At 36.0% G+C, this 17,768-nt stretch overlaps 1 protein-coding gene across 3 annotated transcripts in view; it reads right to left on the bottom strand.

The window, feature by feature from the left end:
- Window positions 1-17,768, bottom strand: part of LOC150096629 (protein phosphatase 1 regulatory subunit 16A-like) — a 245,116-nt gene that overhangs the window by 70,765 nt on the left and 156,583 nt on the right. For all 3 annotated transcript variants that reach the window (XM_090407864.1, XM_090407866.1, XM_090407865.1), the window contains one exon: window positions 15,106-15,231. In XM_090407864.1, the coding sequence (XP_090263990.1) occupies window positions 15,106-15,231 (126 nt within the window). The remainder of the gene's footprint in view (window positions 1-15,105; window positions 15,232-17,768) is intronic.

Below are 17,768 nucleotides of genomic sequence, written 5' to 3'. Positions count from 1 at the left end.
ACTACAACAGTTGTTGGCCTGACCTCTGGTGAAAAAAAAAAAAAAAAAAAAAAAAAAAATTATACATCAACGCTAGAGTCCTATTATTGGTGTTATTCATTGGTTGTAGAAATACATTGGGCACAACAAGTATCTATCTATATACATATATTAACATCATGTACATTCCAGCCCGTTGGTATGGAATGGTTTCTAATACTAGCTGTAGATTGGCTAGAGTCCTGACTTATGCTGGATCTTATATATTAGGTAGGCTGAATGTGTGCCTTCCAGATCCTTGGAATTTTCATGCCAACTTTGTTGTTGATATTTGGGCAGTTTATCAGGATTTCGCAGGCTTCCTTAAATTTCCTTTCGTACCAGGTTTTTGTGCGGTGTAAAGAGCAGGTGCTTTTCCAGTTGATTTGGTTTAAGGTGTTGAGTGCGTGGTCTGAGAGGCCTGCTTCACCATAATGGTTATATTTAATGTGTCTAATGTGTTCTTTCTTGCGTATAGGGATTGTCCGTCCTGTTTCACCAATGTATGGTAAGTTACAGGTGCAGCGGATGCAATAGACTCCAGGATGTGCTAATGGGAGGAGAGGATCCTTTGAGGAGTTGAATATGGTTTTAAGTTTAGTGGGTGGTTTAAAGGTGGCATTGAGGTTATAATGTTGTAGGATTCTGTTGATTTTTTCCGATAACCCTTTAATGTATAGGATGGCTATGGTTTTACTGTAATCTAGATTCGTTTTTGTTGTTGTTTTATGGAGTATTTTATTAACAGTATTTTTGTTATAGCCATTATTTATGAATGTGTCGCTGATGATTTTTAGTTCTTGTTTCAGGGCTTGCTGGTTAGAGCAAATTGTTGTAGCTCTGTTTTTAAGGGTGTTAATGACTCCATATTTTTGTGATGGGTGGTGATATGAATTAGCATGTATGTATTGGCCAGTGTGTGTCGGTTTTCGGTAGACCGTGAAGGATAGACTGCCTGAAGGAAGACGTGTGACTAGTGTGTATAGGAACGGGAGAGAATTTTGGTTTTCGATTTCGATGGTAAATTGTATGCATTCGTGTTGTTTGTTCAGGTGGCTAAGGAATGTGTTTAGCGTTTGTCGCCCATGCAGCCAGATCGTGAACACGTCGTCAACGTATCTAAGCCAGACTGTCGGTCTTAGCCTGGCAGAATCAAGAGTCCTTTGCTCAAAGGTTTCCATGTAAAAGTTAGTGATTGGGGGGAGGGATAGTGGTGAGCCCATGGCTGTACCTTCTTTTTGCAGGTATAATTTGTTTTGCCACACGAAGTAACCAGACTGTAGTACATGGGCCAAGAGGGCCGTAATGTCGGGCGGAAATTTGTTCTGTAGTAGGAGAATTGTGTCACTGATGGGGACATTAGCGAAAAGGGCAGAAACGTCGAGTTTTATAAAGTGTTGTGTGTTTTTTATGTAGGAGGAGGAATGACCTACCAACTCCTTGAGTGTTGCCGCTAATTTCTTAGCTAAGTGGTAATTGGGACTGTCTATTCCTTCCACGATTGGTCGAAGGGGCACATTTTCTTCGTGTATTTTTGGGGACCCCATATATTCTGGGGGGGGGGGGGGGCAAAGTGGGGTTTGAGTTTTTTAACTGTGTCTGGTGGTCAGGAAGTGACAGACTTGAGTAGTTTTAATGTTTTATCCTTTTTGTTTGGTTATAATTATATAATTTTATAATTATATAATTGTTATCGGCTACTAGTTGATTCATTTGAAGTATGTATGTTGACCTGTCAAGGACAACAGTGGCATTGCCTTTATCCGAACTATATTATTCCAGACATTCTACAAGTACTTGAAAGAATTACTGACAATTCGGCCAAATATACCCTGGAAAAGAATAAAGAAAATCTCAAGACAAAATTCCAGTTTGAAACAACAGCAAAATATGGTGGCCAATCACAGGAATCCATCCAATCAGAAGACTTTCTCCCCGATAAACACCAACAATGAACAACAAACAAGGGAGACGAGGAGCGACCAACCACCGGCAAGCAAGAACCATGTGATCAACCTATCAAGCCACACCCTGAACAATGGCGAACTTACGCTGCTGAATAAAGGACTTAACTACGCAATAGCACCTAAAAAGGTAGGCAAATTGGATTTTATCTACCACATTGAAAGAGGCATCAGGTCCCTACCTAACAATATAGCAGATAAAATACGACTAGAAACTAGTAATGTCCTGAACACTAAGAAAACCATACAGAACATTCTCACAAAAACAGAATTAGCAGCAATTAAGTCATTAAAAGCCAAACAAAACATAATAATAACGAAAGCGGATAAAGGCAATGCCACTGTTGTCCTTGACAGGTCAACATGCATACTTCAAATGAATCAACTAGTAGCCGATAACAACACATATAAAATGGTAAATTATAAACCAACAAAAAGGATAAAACAGAGAAACTACTCAAGTCCATCACTTCCTGGCCACCAGACAGTTAAAAAAACTCAAACCCCACTACGCCCCCCCCCCCCCCAAATATATGGGGTCCCGAAAATACACAAACAAAATTCCTTCAACCAATTGTGGAAGGAATGGACAGTCCCAATTACCACTTAGCTAAGAAATTAGCGGCAACACTCAAGGAGTTGGTAGGTCATTCCCCCTCCTACATAAAAAACACACAACACTTTATAAACAAAATTAAAAACATAACACTCGACAAAGACGACTTATTAGTCAGTTTCAACGTTTCTGCCCTTTTCACTAATGTCCCCATCAATGACACAATTCTCCTACTACAGAACAAATTTCCGCCCGACATTACGGCCCTCTTTGCCCACGTACTACAGTCCGGTTACTTCGTGTGGCAAAACAAATTATACCTGCAAAAAGAAGGTACAGCCATGGACTCACCACTATCCCTCCCCCCAATCGCTAACTTTTACATGGAAACCTTTGAGCAAAGGACTCTTGATTCCGCCACGCTAAGACCGACAGTCTGGCTTAGATACGTTGATGACGTGTTCGCGATCTGGCCGCATGGGCGACAAACTAAACACATTCCTTAGCCACCTGAACAAACAACACGAATGCATACAATTTACCATTGAAATCGAAAACCAAAATTCGCTCCCATTCCTAGACACACTAGTCACACGTCTTCCTTCAGGCAGTCTATCCTTCACGGTCTACCGAAAACCGACACACACTGGCCAATACATACATGCTAATTCATATCACCACCCATCACAAAAATATGGAGTCATTAACACCCTTAAAAACAGAGCTACAACAATTTGCTATAACCAGCAAGCCCTGAAACAAGAACTAAAAATCATCAGCGACACATTCATAAATAATGGCTTATAACAAAAATACTGTTAATAAAATAAAATTAATAACAACAAAAACGAATCTAGATTACAGTACAACCATAGCCATCCCATACATTAAAGGGTTATCGGAAAAAATCAACAGAATCCTACAACATTATAACCTCAATGCCACCTTTAAACCACCCACTAAACTTAAAACCATATTCAACTCCTCTAAGGATCCTCTCCTCCCATTAGCACATCCTGGAGTCTATTGCATCCGCTGCACCTGTAACTTACCATACATTGGTGAAACAGGACGGACAATCCCTATACGCAAGAAAGAACACATTAGACACATTAAATATAACCATTATGGTGAAGCAGGCCTCTCAGACCACGCACTCAACACCTTAAACCAAATCAACTGGAAAAGCACCTGCTCTTTACACCGCACAAAAACCTGGTACGAAAGGAAATTTAAGGAAGCCTGCGAAATCCTGATAAACTGCCCAAATATCAACAACAAAGTTGGCATGAAAATTCCAAGGATCTGGATGGCACACATTCAGCCTACCTAATATACAAGATCCAGCATAAGTCAGGACTCTAGCCAATCTACAGCTAGTATTAGAAACTATTCCATACCAACGGGTTGGAATGTACATGATGTTAATATATGTATATAGATAGATACTTGTTGTGCCCAATGTATTTCTACAACCAATGAATAACACCAATAATAGGACTGTAGCGTTGATGTATAATTTTTTTTTTTTTTTTTTTTTTTTTTTTTTCCACTAGAGGTCAGGCCAACAACTGTTGTAGTGGTTGGTCAGTGTCTTTAGCAAACCAGTTTGATTGTAGTGTAGCTTGTTTTCTGTGTATAGTTGTATGCTCCAGAAGATGACCTTGACATAAAGGTCAAAACGTCGAATGTAGATTTTAGTTATATTAAACTAAAGTTTTTATTCAAACACGGTAGTTGTCTCCATAATTTTCAAAAATGCATTCGAATCACCGTGTAAGCTTAAAAGCAAGTATATAATTTCTTGGTATCTTTAATTTATAGTATAACCAAGTGGAGAAACTTCCAACACACTATCAACAATGAATAGTCGATGAGGTTTTTCTTATTTCTTGTGTCTTCTCTCCATGTGAACTTGTGTACATCTTTACGGTGAAACATGGTCCATGTTTCACCAGTCCATGTCTTGAGCAGAAGTCCAGTAAATACTTACCATTAATACATTTTACCTGCAAAAAGATGATATAGCTATAAGCTCACTGTTATCCCTCCCATATGAAAGGATGTAAAGTAGTTGTTACCCTGAAACCTCTTGATTTAAAGCACTTAACACTTTATTTAATTTGCATGTTAAGCAAAGATATAAACATGAAATTCAGTTTTTGAAAGTATCAGTGAAAAAATAGTTAAAATGAAAATACTGTTTTCTTGAAGGTTTCTTTATTATTATTATGTGACATCCGAACACTAGTTATGAGATGAATTTTACTCAGATTTGGCATTTGAAACTTTTACTAAATTTTTGTCGAACTGTTTCAGTTTTCAGTTCAACTATATTCAGGGTTACAAAGGGAGAACATATCCAAATTCATCATCATCAAATTCCTGACATATATCCTCAGAGGGTGTACTGAATCTTATGACAGTAATACATGAAAAGTTACATCATTACAAACTTCCTATCAACAATTTTCCTCCAGAAGCCTGTAATCTGTCAACATTCAAATATTATCGTATCTTATATTTCTGTTTTCTAAGGCACTTTTTACTATATCAATCCACCTATATCTTGGTCTTCCTCTGGGTCTTTTTTCTGCCATCCTGGAAAAGAACACTTGTTCGGTTAATCTTTCATCTCTCATTCTGTGTAAGTAGCCACACCACCTGATGTTAATTTTGCTAACATTCCTGAATATTAACAATATCAAGTTCTTTCCTAATATCCTCATTTTTAATATGATACTGCCATTGATGCCAGTATCTCCAGGTCTCCATGGTCTCCAGGCTTTGATCAAGTGTTTTATTTCTAGCCCAGCTCTCAGATCCATAAGTTAAAATTGGTTTGATCGCTGTCTTGTATATAGCTAATTAGTGTTTTGACTAGTCTCTCTCTCTCTCTCTCTCTTAGTCCATATAAATGTATTCAGTTGACTTCCTACCACACCAGTTTTAGTAATTCTGCCGTCTATTTCCAAATTTAACCTGCCTAAATAGCTGAAATACGAGGGTGGTCTGAAAAGTTCTCGGCCTCGACCATACATGGCAATGCTATTGGCAAGTTTGTTTGTTTTTTTCTCTAAGTTGGTACATCTGTCATAAGCATCCATGTGAAATTGCAAGTCATTCTATCAAGTAGTTTGTTTTATACAGCTGTCTGAAGCAAAAGTGTTGTCTGTATCCCTTGAAATGGATAAAATTGAGTATCATGCGGTTATACAATTCTTTGTAAAAGAACGTTTAATGGCAAAAGAAATTCATTCAAAGTTCAAAAACGTTTTCTGGGCACTCTTCTCCTTCGTTTTCAACAATTAAGAAATCGGCTCCAGAGTTTAAACATGGCCGTACCAGCCTTGAAGATGATCCATGTGAAAGACATCCAAAAAGTGTAACAACACCAGAAATCATTGATCAAGTGCACGATACAGTATTGGATGACAGGCAAGCCAAAGTGTGTGAAATTGCTGAGACTATAGGCATTTCAATAGAACATGTAGGATATATTTTGCATGAAGAATTGCAAATGAAAAAGCTTTGTGCAAGATGAGTGCCGCACTTGCTCACAGCAGATCAAAAACTCACTCGCATGAAAATCTCTGAACAGTGCTTGAATCATTTTAACAATAATAAAACTGATTCTGATTTATTGCCCTGGATGACTTGGATTCACCATTACACACCTGAAACAGCAGTCAAAACAGTGGACAGAAGCCTGATGTTCAGCGCCGAAGAAGACAAAATCGGTTCCATCAGCAGGAAAGGTCATGGCATCAGTGTTTTGGGATGCTTTTCATTTTGTTTATTAATTATCTTTAAAAGGGTAAAACAATAACTGGGCAATATTATTCTGATCTTTTAACCAGACTAGATGAAACCATTTGTGAGAAACAACCCGGTTTGCAGAAGAAAAAAATCATATTTCATCAGGACAATGCACCTGCCCACAAAGGTGTGTTTTGGCAATGGGAAAATTTAGGGATCTGCACTGTTGGAACACCCAGCCTATTCCTCAGATTTGGCTCCTTCTGACTTCTATCTCTTCCCAAAAATAAAATTCTTCCTCGGTGGTCAACATTTTTCTTTGAATCAAGAGGTGATTGCAGCTGTAGGTGGGTATTTTGCAGATCTTACTAAGCACCACTACAGGGAAGGTATAATGGCACTGGAGCATTGCTGGAATAAATGTATTAGTCTTAAGGGAGATCATCATCATCATCATCATCATCAAATTCCTGCCATGTACCCTCAAGGGGTGTACAGGATATGACAGTACTACATGAAAAAATTACATCATTACTAACTTCCTATCTACAATTTTCCTCCAAATCAGTCTGTTACTTGTCAAGACTCCAACATTATCAGATCTTATATTTCTATTGTCTAAGGCACTTTGAACCGTATCAATCCACCTATATCTTGGTCTTCCTCTGGGTCGTTTTCCTGCCAACCTGGCAGAGAACACTTGTTTTGCTAATCTTTCCTCTCCCATTCTATTTAAGTGACCATACCATCTGAGATTAGCTCTGCTAACGCATTCCTGGATGCTGACAATGTCAAGTTCTTTCCTAATAACCTCATTTTTAATATGATATTGCCATTGATGCCATCTGTTCACCCCTCTAATCTTTCTAAGGACTCTCATATCTGCGGTCTCTAGTCTTTGGTCAAGTGTTTTACTTCTGACCCAGCTCTCAGATCCATAAGTTAAAACTGGTTTGAACACTGTCTTGTATACAGCTAATTTAGTGTTCCGACTAATTTCTTTTTTATTCCATATGAATTTATTCAATTGACTTCCCATGATACCAGCTTTGCTGATTCTGTTGTCTATTTCTATATTTAGTTTACCATCTTCAGTAAAAATTGTGCCTAAGTAGCTGAAATGTTTTACTTGTTCCACAGGTTCTCCATTCACAACACAGTTGACATTTTCAATGATTCTGCCTATTTTCATTGTCTTTGTCTTTTTATTGCTGACCTTCATACCATATCTATTACAACAGCTATTCAATTTAGTCAGAGAATCTTGCAGACTTGTAGCGGATTTATTTAGAAGTATAACATCATCCGCATAAAGCAAAGAGCTGATATTAACATCTCCAATCTACTCTACTATTTAGATCCCCAACAAGAACCAACTTTTCCTTTTTCATTGTGTCAGTTGCTTTTTCTAAAGCCTCAAAAAATTCCTCCACTTCTACCTTAGTAGAACCTTCTGTGGGACCATACGCACAAATAAGTCTCATTGTCCAGTTCCCCATTCTCATATTTGCCCACATTACTCTACTTGAGACTGACTGCCATTCAAGAAGATTAGCCTCGTATTTTGTGTTGAATACTATGGCTACTCCTTCTTTTCCTTGATTGTCATTGCCTGAATATAACATTTTGTATTTATTGCTCAGAAAGATCTCACCAGTTTTGGTCTTTTTTGTTTCAGTCACCCCTATTATGTCGATCTGGTACTTATCTAATTCCTCAGCTAGCTCCATTTCTTTGCCATTCAGGCTTCTTACGTTGATAGTACCGATCTTTAACTCTGGTGATGTTGAGTTGGGGTTTGTTTTCAGATTTGTTCCAGTAGCTGACTTTTCACTGTTCGCCCTGGTTCCCTGGCGAAAACAACGGGGGCCTTGTTTAACCGGGCGACGCCCCAGCCGGCATGAAATTTTGTCATGTTGTACCATCATTTTTTACTTTTGTATAACCAATAAGAATACAATTTGGTCGGCTAAATCCCAAATTGCCAGCCCATCCTCGTTCGTTCAGTATCAAAGTAGATACCCAACAGGGTGCACCACGAGAAGGTGAGGATTGGACATTAGGTCAGAAGCCCTGGTCGGTTCTCCGCATTCCTTTAAAGGCTATGTGGAGGTCTCCTCTCAGTTATACAGCTTTGACCCTTAAGCACCCTCGTAGGTAAGTAGGCAAATGTGGAACTACAAAGCTGGTTATTTTGGCAAACTCGGGAGACAGCTTGTGGCAGTGCCATGTCATAAGAAAACTGCAAGGGAAGGAGGATACTGGCAGTGGATGGGAAATGGTCAAGGGGTATCAGTTTGCATACCCAAGGTGGGTGTTAATATAAGCTGCCATAATTGTTTAAAATTTGAGACAGAAAAAAAAATGACATGAAAACCAGTTTAAAAATGTAAAATTTTTTCATCTTCATATGAAAGGCCGGCTAGTAAATAACAGAAGCATTTTAAAAAGAATCACCACGATATAAGTAAAACTACTGCTTAATGGAGGTCTGAAGTGGTTTGAAAATTTTCCATGTTTGGTCTCTAGAACAAGGTTTCTGGAATGTTAAAAAAAAAAAAAAAAAAATCTTTAGCCCATCCACTTGCTCACAGTGAAAATGTACTATAAGTTTACAAGGAAAATAAAATTCCCAATAAATTATGTAATAAAAATTGTGTGTGTGCATGTGCATGTATGTATATATATATATATATATATATATATTGTGTTTGTTCATTTTTACTCGGTAGAAAATATTATTAATTAGTTTAAATGACTGATACCGAGAGATAAAGAGGTGACATGGTTTATTTAAAAAGATACTACTAGTTTCGCTGAATGGATCAAGTTCTTCAGGTATCACAATCAAAGAAATATACAAAAAATAACAGAGACTTAAAAATTGCATTAACAGCACTAGCACAAAAGATAGTAGTAGATTTTGAAAATAGTAATGTGAGCTTGAGTTCCAAATAAAAGTTGACTATGTGCTGTCACGAGTGCGCCAGTATTGAACAGAGGCAATGTGTGCATCAGAGAGATTGAAACTTAGGCTGTTATTGATATGGGAAGAATCTAAGGAAATTTCTCTAGATTCACCAATTTTTCTTTCAAGTTTATCATAGCACACATGGATATTAGAAGTTTGTGTCCAGTCCACAACGTTTCGACAGCCTTCATCTGAGTTAACAGAAAAAAGAACGTGGCTAGAGAGAGCACTGGCTCTAGTCCTGTTGTAGGAAATATCACTATTGTGTTCTTCCATACGTAGAAGGATGGATTTAGCAGTTTGGCTGTAGTATGGCTTTCCACAATCACATAAAATCTTGTAGACTCCTGGAAATTGAGTGTGAAGATGTTTCTCTTTAGGTTTACTAAGTATGGAGCGAAGTTTTGGGAGCGTAGAGAAGCAAGTTCTGAAGTTAAATTTCTTGAGAATTTTAGCTAGTTTTGGTGAAAGTGAGCTGATGCTGATGTAAGGCAAAGAAATAAAGGCTCTGGGGGAAGAGGGATCTTCAGAAGCAGTTCAGTGACTTAGAGAAAGAAATTTATCAATCTTATTAGGAGAGAAACCATTATTAATAAAAGTCTTTTTAAGAAAAAGGAGTTCATTTTCAATTTCTGTTTCTTTTGTAAGTAAAGATTTGGTCCGGTGTGCTAAGGTGGAAATAATACCAAATTTTTGATGGGAAGAAGCATGAAGGTATCTGTCAGTATGAGTAGGTTTTCTAAAAATTGAGATTTTAATACTTTCAGAATATCTGGTAAGCTTCAGATCTAGAAAGGGGAGGCAGTCATCGGATTCCAGTTCGAAGGTAAAAAGAGATTTTTTCATGAAACTTGTTTAGGTTGTTCAGTGTCAACAAACAAAAAGAAATTGAGGTTGTTGACACTGTTTTCCCAGATGAGGAATATATCGTCTACATAACGATACCAAAATTTTGGTTTAAGGGGGAAGGAGTTAATAGCTTTTTCTTCAAAATCGTTAAGAAATATATCTGCGAGAATCGGAGAGAGAGTGGGCTGCCCATGGCCAGACCAATATTTCCCTTAGAGGAGATAACCGAAAGTTATTGGATCTGTTCAAATTTGGACACTAGTAGTATCTATTGTATATTGTTTTATTCTTAAATAATTATAATTAATTAAATATAGTGCATTACATTTCATTTCATGGCTATATCAATATATTATTTATTAGAACCATGTACACAGTCAGATGCTCATTAATGATAAACTATGAAGAAAAAACAAACCCAGGGTCACAATTGTGATCCTGGGTGTTCTTTTTGAAAGTCATGTTAACGTAAAAGAAATAAAAATATTTTGTATTAAATACTATTTTTGTTTTTTCTACCATGTGTTTTAACTTACATTAACATTTTATTGCACTTTATAGAAAAGCAAAGTATAGATTAAAGAAGAGAAAGAAACATTTCTTCTGTGCATTTGGAGATGTGAGTAGGCAATGGATGGTCATTGCATACATTTTAACAAACTTAGAAGAAAATGGGAGAATTATTAACACTAATTCTGACAACCAGTGATGATGATAATATAGGCTGAATATGAGTACAAATGAAAGTGAGTGTAAAAAGACACTAGTGAATGGAGAAATCATCACTGATCATCCTAACTGCTCCTCTGTACTGCTGTGAATTTTTAAGGAGTTCTTAAGACAAAGAAGCATGCAACGTATTATATCAGCAAAACTGCTGAGTGGATTTGCAAGTCAATAAGAGAGTGTAATTTATACACAGAAGGAAAAGTGGATGACAAAAAAGCTATTTGATACTCTAAGACAACAGTTTACTAAGATAACTAGAAATTTAATTGCAAAAGAACACAGCCCACATGATGAGACCTTCTTAATGTCAAATCTAATAAACTTCTTAAATTTAGATATCAAGAACAAGTCAACAGTCTCTATATACAAGTAGACTAGTTGTGAAGATACTTCCCTTGCAAACTTCGTTTGCTACATTTGGTAAAAGGATTAAAATGAGAATGTAATTTCTTGTGAAGTGTAATGTACTTTGTAAACCTAGCTGAAAAATTTTGTATTCCCAAGAATCAGCTTCATCCTCTTGTACACCCTAGAGTGCATAAATTTTCTTGAAAAGAAAATTTATGCACTCTAGGGTGTACAAGAAATATATGCAAGTCAGGACTGGCAGACCATGCCCTGGATATTCCTTCACATAGGATTAAATGATGAAAGAACACTTGCAATTGACAGCCACAATACAACTGATTCTCCTGTCAGAGCATTAATTAGGTTTCAAACAAGCCAAGTTACTTGGCCGTGACAAGCCATCGAGTAACATGTCCAGTTTTCCCTTATGAGAAAACTGGACACTCTTCTTCTTCTTCAACCTTTTGGTTCTGTCCACTGCTGGACGAACGTCTCCTCCATGATTTTCAAGACCACTCGGTTTTCTGCTTCTCCCATCCACCTCACTCCTGCAAATTTGTTCCAGTTCATCCCTCCATCTTCTTCTCAGTCTTCCTCTTTGTCTTGCTCCATCCATTGGTCTCCACTCTGCTGTTTTTCTAGTCCATCTCCCGTCACTGCATCTGGCAATATGGCCAGTCTATCTTCACTTAGCCTGTTTAATGTATTTTACAATATCCATGACACCTGTTTGAGATCTTATCCGGGTATTTGTCTTCCTATCTCTTAATGTTATTTTAAGCATACTTTTCTCCAATGCAATGTTGTGTTGTTCTCAGCTTTTTGTTTAGGGCTTCTGTTAAAGTCCATGTTTCTCCTCCGTATGTTAGGACAGGAAGTATGTACTGGTCGAAAGCTTTCCTTTTTAGACTCATAGGGATGTCACTTCTGAATATGTCTCTCATTTTCTCATAAGCCATCCATTCAAGGTGAATTCGTCATTCAATCTCTTTTCTTTGGCAATCCTCAAAGGATAGGAATTGGCCCAAATATACATATGAAGTAACTTGTTCTATTTCATGGTTTTCAACTTTGACAGTTCTATGGTTTATGTATTTATTCATCATTATTTTTGTTTTTCCTCTATTTATTTTTAATCCAATTACTTTGGAAGCATCATTTAGCTGATTTAGCCTTTCTTCCAGATCTTCAAGATTATCTGCTATTAGGACATCTTCATCATCTGCAAATTTCAGATGATGCAGCCTTTCTGTATTGGGAACTTTTCACTGTTTTTATATAATTTAATTACAGAAGTTGCATTATTGTAAATGTTTTAGTGTTTCAATATATGGTTTCTCAGTTCCCTGGGTTTCAAGAGCTTTTAGTGTTGCAGATGTTTTAACTGAACCAAATGCTTTTTTGTAGTCTATATAGGCCAGACATAAGGGTTTATTGTATTCAATTGATTTTTCAAAGAGCTGTCTTAATGTGTGAATATGGTCCAAAATATTGTAATTTTTCCTAAATCCAGCTTGTTCATAAGATTGAATTCCTTCAAGTTTAGATTTTATTCTATTATTTATAATTCTTGTGAAGACTTTATATATGGTGGGGAGTAGGCTTATAGGTTTGTAGTTTTTAATTTCTTCCTTATTGCTCTTTAATTGTTCCAATTTTTTGGAATTTTTCTATGTTTTAGGCATTTATTAAAGAGTTTAGTCAGCTGTTTGATGACAGGGCTTCTTCCCAGTTTTAAGAAGTCTACCATAATTCCATCTTCTCCTGGGGCCTTTCCATTCTTCATTTCCCACAATGCCATTTCCACTTCACCTTGTGAGATCTCAGGGGCATCGTGTTCTTCCTCACTCGAGTTATCCAGAGATGATTCTTGGATGTCTCGGTCTTTGTCTTCATAGAGTTCAGTATAAAATTCCTGAATTCTTTTGATTATTGCATTTTTTATAAGTTCACCATTTTTTCCTCTTACAGTAGCTATTTCCTTTGTTCCAATTGATAATGTTCATCTTAGGACCTTCATATTACTATTGTTTCTTTAATTTTTCTAGTATTATACGTTCTAATTCTATGTTTCATACTTTTACATTTAGTTTTACAAATTTCCGCATATTCTATTTTATTGGTGTCATTTAAATCTCTTTTCATATCTATTCTTTTCTTCATCAGATCTAAGATTTCCTGGTTTTTCCTCTCTTTGGTGCCTTTTATTTGTATTTGTATCAGTAATAAAATCAATTATGTATAACCAGGGTAGAAATGTAACTTAGTTTAATAACAAATTATATTAAAAGTGAGCATTGGTAGCTCAGTTATTATAGATGACACTCTTTGATTTGAAAACCTGGGTTCAAATCCTGTCTAGAATGCACAGAAGCTTTATCAGGGCTTTTCAGCTGAAGGTGAGTGTGAAAGTCTCATATGAAGGTGGCAGGGTTTTTTCCTCCCTGAAGTTTGTGTTTTTCATTCTACAAAACAAACCAGCAAGAAGAATAAACACAATCTACTACTATGGTGGATAGACAAGATTTATCCATTCCTATCATAAGAATTACAAGTTTTCTAAGAAGCCAAGATACTTGGCTGTCATAAAATGGAAGATGATATAAAAAAAAGCTGGAAGATCCCAAGTGGAACAGCCATAATGAATTTGCAGTACGCATTTATTCATTTATGTCAGAACTAAATATAGCTCAAAAAGCAGGGTGTGGTTTCACACCAGGTTGTTCTTATTTCTGGAATTAGAGCCAAAGCAACTAAAGCTGTAGGTTGATGTATTATGTCTGTGTCAAGTAAATTGAGTGTGTTTATCGACATTCATACCAATCCATGCTACAGTGGGATTTGAACCTACAACCTTCTGGATGGGCAACAGAGGAGCTTTCCATTAGGCTGACTAAGCCAAGGTTGAAGATTCCAGGTAGTACAGAAGTTAAGCTGCTAAGGATTATTCCATTATTTCAATTGAAATGCTGTCAACATATATGATTGCAAAGATTTATTCCCTTGTTAAAAACAACCTGAATATAAAATAATCTTAAGCTGCAGAAAACAGTAGAGTGCAAAAGGTGATAGAAAACAGAAATTAACTGAGAAACAAAAAACAGATAACTGCAAAATGCCACTAGAACAGGGGGTTTATTTATTTATTTATTTTTTTTTTTTGGTATTCAGACAATTAAAATTCTCTGATCTCTTATTAGTGAAAATAAAAAAAGAAGTACTGAGTGTGCTATTTAGATTGTCTGATTAGTGATATATATGTGTGTGTGTGTGTATGAATACTATTATTAACTAACTCGGAGTTGGGATATGTTCATTTTTAATATAAACTGACTATAAACCCGAGATTTATAACAAATTGAGATTTGTTTGCAAACGCAACATGTTTCGTCGAGATTGACTTCATCAGGCGTTAAGAACATAGAAAGATATTAAAAGACACTGAAACAAACATTGAGACACTATAAAGCTATACAATTATAAAGTTATGATATTCGACTGTAAATTACAGTTATTATGAACTTGTGCTATAGTCCATGTTGAAGGACTTTAACACGGACTATAGCATGTTAAAGGACTTTAACACGGACTATAGCACAAGTTCATAATAACTGTAATTTACAGTCGAATATCATAACTTTATAATTGTATACCTTTATAGTGTCTCAATGTTTGTTTCAGTGTCTTTTAATATCTTTCTATGTTCTTAACGCCTGATGAAGTCAATCTCAACGAAACATGTTGCGTTTGCAAATAAATCTCAATTTGTTATAATTCTCGGGTTTATAGTCAGTTTATATTAAAAATGAATATATATATATATATATATATATAAACCCGAAGGAAGAAAAAGAGAAAAAAGTGCGTGTGTATATATATATATATATACACACGCACACATATACACTTACATGACCCCAACAGGCTGCTGCATGAATTGGCTGCCATAAATCATCATCACATGAATCAGGTGATGCATGATGCTCCAAAAGATATTCTACCACACTCAAGAAGCCATGGGATGCAGATATGTGAAGCTGTAATGAATGGAAGAAAATGCTTGTTAATTTTGCATTTCCAATATCCCTAAAAAATACATTTATTTTAGCATAAAGAATTTCTACTACTGTTTTTTGATCAAATACATTATAACCATACTCAATACAACTAACTCACTATAGCAAGCTCACAGGATACCACAAGAATAGTTTGATTTGTTGGACAGTTTGCTATAGTAAATTTCTTTAACACAGCATTCGGTCTATGGGATTCTTGCCAAAATTTTATGGTAGTTTGTTATAATGAGTATTTTAATGGTGAGTTCTAATGCTGTTTGCTAGAGTGAGAGTCAATCTGGATATCAGTAGCATATGTGAAGAAGAACAATATAGCATAGTCAGAAGGGCAGTACAGCATGTATTTCTTGTTTGGAAAAGATTGAGTTTGGGTTCAAATATCATCATCATATGATAAACCTTTTAAGTGCTTTTCAAATAAAGTGAGTTAAGTTGTCTTATATGGGAGGTTTTTTTTTCCTTACAGAAATTTGAGTATTTTAATCTTGCAAAACAGAAAATGAAAATTCATGCATAACACTGACATTACTGTGAATATAAGAGCTAACTATCTTATTTCTTCAGATCTGCATGGTATAAAAGTGGGAGTGGGACCAAAGGTGTGGACTTGCTCCCCTTCTTGCCAAAAGGTAATTGTAAAGATATGCAAACTAGCTTGAACATCTTTACATAAATGTTTAGGGGACAATTAGTATTAATATGGTTAATTAAAATTAGAATAAAAGATGTATACAAATATCTTTATGTTGATACAATTATATTTGTCAAAATGATCTTATATTGTAAGAAGAATATAACAGTAGTATTTGTTGCTTTGCCATTAACAGATGACTATCAAGGCTGTTAAAGCCTAATTGCACTTCATAGTTAAGGGTCAAAGCTGTATAACTGGGAGGAGACCTCCATGTAGTCTTTTAAGAAAAGTGGAGAACTGACTGGGCTTCTAAACTACCCTCAGCTTCACGTGGTGCACCCTGTTAGTTATCTACCTAAATACTGAACGAACGAGGATGGGCTGGGAATTTGGAATTTAGTAGACCAAATTGTATTCTTATTGACTTAAACCACAATGTAAAATGATGGCACTACATGACACAATTTCATGCCATCTGGGGCATCACCTGGTTACACAAAGCCCCCATTGTGTTTATCAGGGAACCAGGGTGAACAGTGAAAAGTCAGCTACTGAAACAAATCTCAAAACACATCCCAACTCAACATCAACAGAGTTCAAGATTGGTAGCATCAACATAAGAAGCATCAATGGAAAAGAAATGGAACTAGCAGAAGAATCGAATAAATACCAGACTGACACAATAGGCATGACTAAAACAAAGAAGACAAAAACAGGTGAGATCTTTCTAAGCAAGAAATACAAAAGTTATATTCAAGAAATAACAATTAGAAAAAAGAGGGGAGTAGCCATATTAATTCAACACTAAGTATGAGGATAATCTTCTTGAATTGTAGGCAATATCAAGTAGAGCGATGTGAGCAAACATCAGAATGGAAAACTGGAGAAATAGACGAATTTTTTGAGGCAATAGAGAAGGCAAGCTGGCTCAAGAGTTTAGATCTCAACAAGGAGATCTAAACAGCAGAGTAGGAAATGATTACTAGACATATAGAAATGTTTTGGGAAAATTTGGAGAAAAGTGCAAAGCTAATAATAATATTATATGCCTGCTGGATTCTGTTCAGGACATGGATTAGTTATTACTAACACCACGTTCCAACACAAAAATGTGCATAAATTCACATGGGCAAGAAATAAGCAAAGTCTCATTGACTATGTTATAGTTGACAACAATACAGTTGTTATAGTTGACTCTGTGTACTCTGTACACAAGAGTATACAGAGGATTTGAAATAGGAAGTGATCACTATTTAATTTTGAGCAAGATAAAACTGAATTTCATATTGAAAAAGAAAAGTTTAAGAAAGTTTTGAAATGAATCAAAGTTGAACAGCTATCAAATGTGAACTGTTGACTCAAATAGACAAACATTATTCAAGAAAAAACTGAAAGAGTTTAAAAACAAGAACCAGACCTTCGAGACTCAGCAGCAAACCCTAAAGAAAATTTGGACTGATTTAGCAAGAGAGGCATGTGGTGAGTTAAGGATGGAAAAATCAAAACTCCATAGTGGACTCAGGATGCTAAAGAGGCAGTGAAAGAAAAGAAGAAAGCATACTGAAAGTTCCTGCAAGTAGGTCAGTTTATGTTCTTAGAAAATATAGAGAAAAATGTAAGAATGGGAAGCACTATGTAAAGCTAGCTAAACAAAAGTCATGGGAAGACTTTAGTAAGAACATAGAAAATAAATATCAGGAAGATGGTGAAATATTCTGGTGGCTATTGAAAAAGCTTAGAAATGGAAGAAAAAGTACTGTAAAAGGAATCAGAGATGATAAAGGTGACATGAAAACTGAAGATAAAGATATTCTAGATGTTTGGAGTAAATAATTTGAAAGACTGCTAAAGGAACAAGCAGTGT

This window comes from Typopeltis vanoorti, chromosome 18, assembly GCF_054136105.1.
Source record: "Typopeltis vanoorti isolate ZY-2024b chromosome 18, IOZ_Tvanoo_1.0, whole genome shotgun sequence".
NCBI lineage: Eukaryota > Metazoa > Arthropoda > Arachnida > Uropygi > Thelyphonidae > Typopeltis > Typopeltis vanoorti.
Note: the sequence above shows the minus strand (reverse complement) of the source record. Positions and strands in the feature narration are given on the sequence as shown.